This window comes from Capsicum annuum, chromosome 5, assembly GCF_002878395.1.
Source record: "Capsicum annuum cultivar UCD-10X-F1 chromosome 5, UCD10Xv1.1, whole genome shotgun sequence".
In the NCBI taxonomy this organism is placed as follows: Eukaryota; Viridiplantae; Streptophyta; class Magnoliopsida; order Solanales; family Solanaceae; genus Capsicum; species Capsicum annuum.
In genome coordinates this window covers 213,351,178-213,360,523 of record NC_061115.1, presented here as the reverse complement: position 1 = coordinate 213,360,523, position 9,346 = coordinate 213,351,178, and the positions used below count along the sequence as shown (strand labels likewise).

The 9,346-nt window shown below is 37.5% G+C and overlaps 1 protein-coding gene across 1 annotated transcript; it reads right to left on the bottom strand.

The window, feature by feature from the left end:
- Positions 1-867: 867 nt before the first annotated feature.
- On the bottom strand, positions 868-8,672 carry LOC107871251 (pleiotropic drug resistance protein 1). Its single transcript, XM_016718134.2, has 20 exons — positions 8,111-8,672; positions 7,290-7,410; positions 6,855-7,028; positions 6,509-6,668; positions 6,107-6,183; positions 5,959-6,012; positions 5,439-5,831; positions 4,946-5,227; positions 4,520-4,836; positions 4,276-4,436; positions 4,088-4,191; positions 3,850-4,006; positions 3,586-3,758; positions 3,161-3,493; positions 2,757-3,047; positions 2,578-2,661; positions 2,132-2,493; positions 1,868-2,039; positions 1,535-1,789; positions 868-1,451 (listed from the first exon to the last, which is right to left on the bottom strand). Exons 1-20 carry the CDS (start codon positions 8,425-8,427, stop codon positions 1,194-1,196), a joined length of 4,245 nt encoding a protein of 1,414 aa, XP_016573620.2. The 5' UTR covers positions 8,428-8,672; the 3' UTR covers positions 868-1,193.
- Between the last annotated feature and the right edge of the window lie 674 nt (positions 8,673-9,346).

Genomic DNA, 9,346 nt, shown 5'->3' with positions numbered 1-9,346 from the left:
TGATTCATACTTTTGGAACAAGTATTCTTATGTTGAAAAATTAGTTTAACTGATTTTGACTTTCTAGACACCCATATTTTATAACAAAGGTGGTTCAAACCGTTTGTTCTTTCGTCATTAGTTAGTTCGACTTTCATACTCTGAATCCAAGTCAAACAAAATGTTTCAAGTCAAACAAATTGAAACATTGTGAGTACATAATAGATGGATGTAGACAAATTGAAACATTGTGAGTACATAATAGATGGATGTAGACGTGATGGTCCATTCAGCCCAAACACCATGGTTGTGAGAAAGGTCGCGATTGTATGTATACCTTAGCACCATCTTGTGGTGGTCGATTTTCGCTCAGATCCACCGTCGGGCCTTGGGCCCATCCAATGAATCGTGGACCAACACCCACTGAAAATGGTGAAAAACGGCCTGTTTGACCACCAAAATGGCCCAAGCGGCTCTGCCGGACCACCCACATCTGCTCCGCAGCCCGTTGGGGGGCCGCAGGTCGATTTTCCCCCAGACCTTGCCGGCGAGCCCTGGACCCACCCAACGAGCCCTGGACCCACCCAACGAATCGTGGGCTAACATCCAGTGGAAACGGCCAAAAACGGTTCGTTCGTCCGTTTCGCCCTGGTAGAAAGACTGTTTCTGGTAGATCTTCGATTCAAGTGTGGGGATGGAGCTTGACCCCTAGTCCACTATCATGTCAATGTACATGCCAAAGGAGATTACGTAAAAATTCGAGGGGACCTAAATCTTACCTCCGCAAAGTAAAGATTAATAATTTAATCTTTGCAGAAGATGAAAGGCTGTATGCACTATACCCTTTCACAGAATTAGGAAAAGAATACTAACTCAAAAGAAGTTTCATTTCCCATATCTTTTTCTAATATTAGAAAGTTGCCATCTATCTAAGTTGAAATTAACTCCACCTCTTTAGGAAGATGTTGAAAAGAGTAGTATCACTATTCAACATTGAGAATAGAAGTTGTGAAATACAAGGTAACAAGAAAATAAATCTAAACAAGGAATAAATTCTTTGTACATTTTCATTAATGACCAAAATATTTGTTTGTACAACAAAACTTGTGATTGAGGAGAAACAAAAAAGAACACAAAAATCTTCAAGTATTGAATTGTACATATTAGGTCCGTATCATCTTCTTTCTCATAAGCTCTTTGAAGGTGAATTCTCTTTATCTTTTCTGGAAGTTGAATGACTTAATGGATAATGCAAACAAGAAGGCGAAAACAACAGGCCATGCAATGATAATTGCTGCGACGACTCCAAGAAAATCATGCTCAAATCCAAAATATCGTCCCAAGAATTGTGCCACATTTTCATCATCGCTAAGTTTATTTTGTAGGTCTCCGAATTGTGATGCAACAAGACCATACAAGGTCCACGCGACAGGGCAAAGCCAGTAGTACCAACTCCACCATATTGGAATACGCTGTTTGCAGATAGAAATGAAGATTCAGTTTAGTTTATGCGGATAAGAAGAATGATAGAAATGAAGGATTTTCAAAAACTTACAGGCCGTGGAATGACGAATCCTGAGAAGAGATTCCATACTGCATAGAAGAAGGCCGCAACAATAGAAGCAACATTTTGATTTGGGCTAATAGCAACAGTCATCATGCCGTAGAAGGTGAAGTACAAGAGGGTGAAGTACATGATGAAGAAGTACCAAAAGAACTTGGCAGCAGTCCATTCGAATCCAATCATTGCATACACAATGATACCATAGACAGCAGCTTGTAAAAATACATAAGGTATTTCAATGACAACCTGCAAGAAAGTAAAAATCTTATGGATAAATATGAACCCTATGTATTCATTGTGAAAAAAATTGAACTGTCTGTTTACCTGTCCGAACGCATATGGTAAAGCAGAATACATTCTGGCAGCTCTTTCTCTGTAAAATACAGTACGTTCAACTGCTACAACAGGCTGGACTGATGATGAGTTTTGTACACCAAGGAAGAGAGTTGCAGCATACATAGATCCCATAGCATTGAAAAGATCCTGGCTCCGACTCCTGTGATCAATAAAGATCGAAAAGTTTAGCCAAGTATTATAGGAAGGTTACCTTTTTGTCAAGTATTTACTTCTCATTGTGATTTTACTTACACTCTGCTACCAAGATCCCAGAACATTGTGCCAAAGACTAGTGCTAGGAATACTGTGAAGAGGAATCTAACTGATGTGTATGATGGGTTACGCCAGTACGACAAATATTGCTTCCAGAGACATGCCATACATTGAGTCCAGAAAGGCTGTGAAAATTGTGTATCGAAATGCAGATCCTTTGTACCATGACGAGGTGTACTTAATTCAGCAATCAACGCTTTGTTCCTCTTGTAGAGGTCTGATTTCTTGTACAAATCGGTAAAGTCAACTCCTAACGTCATTTCTTGAGATGCGGCTGTGACTTCTAACATCCAAGTTGCTGGATTGTAAGCCTCTTTTATCTTACTAACTCCAGGCAATGCCTGAACTCAAGTCGAAACTAAGATTAGTACTTTGGTTATACAAAAAAGGAAAAAGAAAATACGTCTTTTTCTTTGTTAACATACCTCAAAGTATTTGATCAGATGGCAAGAAAAGCGACCCAAGGGACCGACGTATATCTCCTGTCCTCCTCGTTTCATTAGAAATAGCTGCAACGCCGGTGTCATTACTTTTTGTATCAGGTGGCCAAGAAAAAGAGGAAACAATTATTTGTTTCATTGTCTTGGAAGGTTAATAAACTCACCTCATCGAAGGCTTCAAAAATGTCGATGCTAGGCTGATGAATGGTACAGACGACAGTTCTTCCAGTATCGACAGTGTTCCTAACAGCTCTCATTACAATGGCAGCAGCTCTTGCATCCAATCCTGAAGTCGGTTCATCCATGAAAATGATAGAGGGGTTTGCTACCAGTTCAACTGCAATGGTCAGCCTTTTGCGTTGCTCGGTTGATAGACCATCAACTCCAGGCAATCCGACTAAAGCTGATCTTAATGGAGTTAGCTCTACAAGTTCCATAACTTCCTCAACAAACATCTGCAGAGGTAATATATCAATTATGTTATTGCCTGCCATGCACGTTTCTTTAAATATGTTCGACTAATGTAGGATAGATTATCGTTATGGAGAACGAATTTAGAGGAACCAACCTTTCGCTTGTTTTTGTCAACTTCATGAGGTAAACGCAGCCAAGCTGAGTACACCAAGGACTCATAAACTGTAACATAAGGTGAATGAATGTCATTCTGTTCACAATATCCAGATATACGTGCAAAGGTTTCTTGCTTCTTAGGATATCCTGAAATCTTGATATCACCATCAATATATCCTCCTGTTTTTCTTCCGGCCAACACATCCATCAATGTCGTTTTACCAGCTCCACTAACACCCATCAAAGCTGTGAGAACACCTGGCCGGAAAGCTCCACTCACACCCTTTAGAAGTACCAACCTATCTTCTGTGGGACCTTGGTCTTTTATTTCCTGCATTTCATTAGAATGTTGAGTTAGTTGTTCATACAAAATAAAAGCCTCACGAGTCACAAATTTGTCAGTGACAATTTCTGGAAAGTTACCTGAGGCATGTCGACAGAGTATACAATGTTATCAAAAGTGATGGAGTGTGGTTCAAATGGAAGAACCATTCCCTTCTTACTCTCCTGACCCTCAGTTTCACTTCCCTCAATGAGTCTTTCCTTTTCTGCATTCTCATTGTCGTCTGATTTCATAACTTGTGGCTTCTTAAAAGCTGAAGATATATAAGAAAGACGGTATTAGCCCCCTTAGTAAGAATCCTTAAAGTCATAGACCGACCAAGTAAAGGCATCAGAGATACTCACGATTCAGGTAAGCGAGTCCAATATTGTAGCAGATGTTGAAGATTATTATGAATCCAATAAGTGCCACAACACCTATCCAGTACCAATATGCATCTGGAAAGAATCCGCGAGCTCTTACTACTGCATGTCCGAGTGTCTCATTTCCATTTGGCACCATCTGTTTTAATTAAAAGTGGATATGAGCTTCCATATATGAGAAACTTAGCTATTTGCATTTGGTTTGGGATAAAAAGCTTACGCGTTTCCACTTCTTCCCATCAAATTCATTCACAAGAATTGAATTCACAGAATACATCAATGGTGAGATCCAGTAACCCCAGATCCACCATTTCTTCACATCCTCTGTAGCATCATGTACGATAGTAAATAAGCATACGTCTGATTGAACAAGAAAACGAATTTGTGCAGCAACATCTTAAAGTATACCTCTAGAGAGGACAAATCCAGACAATGCAAATTGTAAAACCAGTGCAAATGCTCCAAATGTGCTAGCGACTCCCATTGTTCTCCCCGCTGCTCCAATGAATCTGTACAATCCCGATGCCATCTGGTGTACTAGTACGAGAAGCAAGAATTGTTTGAACAATCTGCAAAATAATAGTCCCTTAATACTCATGAAATTATAAAGGCAATCTAATTATCATTTTGTATCTTCTTTTTCTTCGCTTACCTTGAAACCTCTGGATCAAATCCCATGACATAATATGTCAGGAATGTCCACATAGCACACTCAACAAATGTTATAGGGATTCGGAGAATCCATGTTGGAAGGGCAAAAGCCCATGAAGGGTAAAAGAGGAGGTCCCTTTGCTTGAAGAAAACGGGAAGCTTTAAAATTGTCAGGTTGATCTCAGCCATTCCGTTAAACATAATCATAACGACCACGATAAAGAGAGCTCCAGCATACATCCCTCCATCATCCATATTATTTCGGGGCATCTTAGTACGAAAAAAGACAGTCATCGTTATAAGTGCCATTACCGCGAGCTGAGAAAACAGAACATAAACAAAGAGAATTCAGTACCATTAACAATTGGTACATGGTTATGAAATGGCAATTACTTATATGTTTCTAAATAGACCAAGTAATCAGTACCTGAAACATCTTGAATATGTAAACGAATGCGTTCCTCTTCATTAGTAGGAATTCTCGTTCAGCGCAGACCTTAAACATTTGTTTCGTTCCTATACCATACTTCTTAGTAGACAAAGAAGCGGGGTGACTTTTGCTCTTGTCATATGGAGTTTCAAGCTCATCGGCGAGTTTCTTTCCAACATGGAAAGACTGATATGCCTCAGCAAATTCTTTTGATGTGATAAACCTATAAGACTCATCCTTGTTAGCCCAATATTGTTGTTGATCCTTCTTTGATGTTACCTGAAATAAGTATAATAATAGATGAATGTCATCGGTTAAGTTTCATTCCCACCCATGAAAAAGAGTCAGAGCAGTATCTGAGGGAACACATCGAAGACTTGATTACTATATATAATAGTGCGCTCTCTTTGACAGTTTAAACTCTTAGACGAGATGGTCACCTACTTCAACGTTATAATCTTTGTTGGTTATACTTTATTGTAAGGCATACCTCTTGCAAGAAATCTGCGACTCCTTTCCTCTCGGGGCATTTGAATCCCATGGATTCAAAGAAGTCAAGAACGGCTTCTCGAGGGCCCTGATAAACAATGTATCCATCCGACAACAGAATTATGTCGTCAAACAAGTTGTAAGTCTCAGGGGCCGGCTGCAACAGAGATATTACAGCAGTTCCATTCAGGAGCTGCACCGTTTGTCTTAGCGAATTGACAATGGAAAAAGTTGTTGAACTGTCCAATCCGGTTGAGATTTCATCCATGAAAAGAGCCTTTGCTGGTCCAACAATCATTTCACCCGTTGTTACACGCTTCTTTTGCCCCCCTGAAATACCCCTTAACATTTCATCTCCAACCATAGTATCAGCACACACATCCAGTCCCAAAATCTGCAAACGAACACCAGATTACTACTACGTGAAGATAACTATAGGCAACGACTATAAGATAGGTTATCCGCTACAACATGTTAAAAACCGCTATATACATTAAATAATTGGATATTGCAAATGTTACCTTAAGAACATAATCTGTAACAATATTGGCTTCCTGTCCTTCTGTTACTGAAGCCTACATTTCCGAAAAAACGATAAAAAATTATAAATTATAAATGTAAATATACTTAAAGATTTGGTATTATTTCCTTCTATTGTATTCTTCTTACCTTCATGTAGATATCAATATCAGGATCTGGTTTGATTTTAGCTGCTTTCTCTCTTCTTGACAGTTCAGCCAACATCTCTATATAAGTTTTCAGGAAAAGAAATTAATACATAAATATCTATATATTTTCACTGCAAACAAAAGAAGAGTTAACGGTAAAAAAACACAACCAAACTATCACCTTTTCGCGAGTTTCATACCTCAAGTATCACTCCCTTTGTATTAAAGCACACATCGATGCCGAGCTGTTGTCGATTGGTAACAAATATTTGACCAACTCAGCACAAGGTGTGTTTTAATACAAATGGTGTGATAGTTGAGCTATGAAACTCGTGAAAAACGGATAGTTTTTTTTTTACCATAAACTCAAAATGAAATCAAATTCACTTATAAAAATACTAACCATATCTAGGGCCAACTCCTTGGCATCTTGCAGAAAATTCCAAAGTTTCTCTAACAGTCATTTCTCCAATATGCAAGTCATATTGACTGATATAAACAGCTGTTTTTTGTGGCACAAATTCATGTAGTTCATGTCCATTATATGTTACATTCCCAGTAACCTGAATTTGCCAAAAAAAGGGGGGATAACTTAGTTTATTTTATTTCTTATTTGCAAAAGGGTTCTAAGCAACTAGGTGCACTAAAGCTCCCGCTATGCGCAGAGTCTGGAGAAGGGCCGGATGAAATGCAAGCATAAAATCATTTATTAAATTTAGTCTTATGATAATTGGAATTGAAAATCTCACCTTTAGAGTAGGATCAAGTTTACCAGCCAAAGCTAATAACAAAGTAGTCTTTCCAGAACTTGGAGGTCCCAAAAGTAGTGTCATTCTAGAGGGCTTAATCATACCACTTACATCTTTGAGAATATTGATTTCCCTCTTTCTACTTGGAAGGATGTGAAGAGAAGTCAAGAATGTCTTTGGAGCAAAAAATTGGAAAGAAAAAAAGAAAAAGAAAAAGTTAGTTTCAATTGAAAAAAAAGTGGTAGCCCGGTGCACAAAGCATTCCGCGTCAGCAAGGTTCCGAGAAGGGCTGCACCCCAAGGGGTGTAATGTAGACAGCTTATAGGTCACACGGAAACAACTTTACCGTTGCTTCAAGGCTCCCGTCGCTAGTTTCAATTAAAAAAAATAGAAATATTGAATATTTGATTTTATTTTTTTCATTCATATATTTACCTCAACTTTGTTGGTGATGAAGTTCCAAAAAGTAGGCAAAGCTCTACTTCCTACAAATGCATTTGCATCAATGTTTATATGCTCATATCTCACTTCTATTGCTGGCAAATCAATCCCAACTCTGTAAATGTTTTCCAAAGAAAAACAAAACACAATTTAAATTCAAAATAAATAAATGAGGGATAACTCAACTCATAGTTAGAACAAGCAAAAAAGCAAAACTTGGCTGCACTAAGTTCTCGCTATGCCTAGGTCTGAGGAAGGGCCAAGGTCGGCACCACAATTGTAGTTAACTTTGACTCAAATCCTGTATTTGTGCTTAAAATTTCATTTTAGACATAAAGACTTCTAGCTCAGCGTCTCGGAAGGGCATCACATGTGGTCCATTGTATGCACTATATCTTATTATGCATGGGGTTAGGAAAGGGCCGGACCACATTGAGTTTATTGTATATAGTCTCACCTTGCAGCATTTCTACAAGAGACTGTTTTCACGACTAGAAAACCTATGATGTCACACAACGACTACTCTTACCATCATGCCAAGATTTCCCAAAACGAAAACCAAATCATGCATACATGAGAAGTAAAAATTATCTCTTCAAGATGTTGTTATCACGGATTAAACCTTGACCCCTGGACTCACGGATGAAACCCTTTGAGTCTATTGTACACAATCTCACCTTGCATTTCCATTCACAACTAGAAACCCTATGACCTTCTAGTCACACAACGAATACTATCTTACCATCGCGATAAGATATCCCAAAATGAAAAACAAACCATACATACATGAAAAAGTAAAATATCAATTCACTTACGTCGCGATTCTGTCCTTGAGTTTCAACAAGAACTTCTCATTATCATCATCAGCAACCTTAACAAGCCTCTCAAGCAAATTCTTCCTCTCTTGATGTCCAATATCATTTGTATCAACTTCAGTAGCTTCACCTTCTGGTCCAAACAATAAACCTTTCCTCATTCGATCAAACGTTGGCAGTTTCTCTAATGCAGCCCATCTAAGAGCCTCTTCATCATCCTCATCTCTAGCTGATCGGGAAAATACTGAGTTGCTTGAATCTGCCCTTAAACTTCTCTTCAAACTCCCTCTAAAATTGTTAAGATTCGGAGCCTCCATCGCGAACCAATGTACACTCGATCGAATCAAAAGGCTAGTCTCTTTTTTCTTTTAGTTCACGTCAACTCTAAGCAGAATCAAGCACGGCACACTTTCAATATCTCCTCGTAAACTATATAAATGATGAATTTGTTCCTTCCCGATACTTCAAATATGTCTAAATGATCAAAAAAGAAGTATTGGGAGATACACAAATTGTTTTCTTGAATTTTATTTTTTTGTATGATGATGACAAATAACATGAGAATAACTGATGCCAATTAAACTAAAAGGCAATGCACTTATATAGCAACAAGTTCAGGAGGTATTAACGCAAATGTAGCATATTTTTTTTCAATTCTTTTACGTTGGCTTTACTAGATTCTGACTTAATATCGAGGAAAATCTAGAATACTCAAATGTCACCATACAATATAAGCGCGTTCTTTCATCCACGAGAATACAAATTGCATGAAGTAAATTGATGGTTTATAAATTTTTCATTTATCATTTAAAAAGTAATTATTCCTACACAAATCTTGGAATGCAGCAAGGATTTTTTTTTTTTTTTTCAAAAAATAAAAATACAGAGTAATAATCATTTAAAAAGAAAATTACAAGAAATGGTCTTCAAGTTGCGACTTACATACTATTGCTCATTTGTAGGAATTTAAATATTTAGGTATGACCACAGTTAGCTTATTTTTCCCATGTATAATAAGTTGTTCGTGTATTAATTTTTGTATAAGTTATACAAACATTGCTAGTCAGAGAGTAAGTTTGTCATGTATAAAATTAAATTTTGATTTACTATTTAGAAATTCACATAATTAATTCTTGTATAAGTTATGATGAAATTGATGTATTATTTTATGTAGAAAAAAGGATGGAATAACTAATACATGCATAATTAATACCTACATCATTAATATATATTGAA

What these genes read in the sequence shown, in the direction of transcription:
- LOC107871251 (XM_016718134.2), bottom strand. Translation starts at nt 8,427, where the DNA reads ATGGAGGCTCCGAATCTTAACAATTTTAGAGGGAGTTTGAAGAGAAGT. An exon ending in AGGAGTTGGCCCTAGATATG is followed by an intron (nt 6,184 to 6,508) that starts GTTAGTATTTTT and finishes AAACTTATATAG; the next exon opens with AGATGTTGGCTGAACTGTCA. An exon ending in TGGACTCGCTTACCTGAATC is followed by an intron (nt 3,759 to 3,849) that starts GTGAGTATCTCT and finishes ATATATCTTCAG; the next exon opens with CTTTTAAGAAGCCACAAGTT.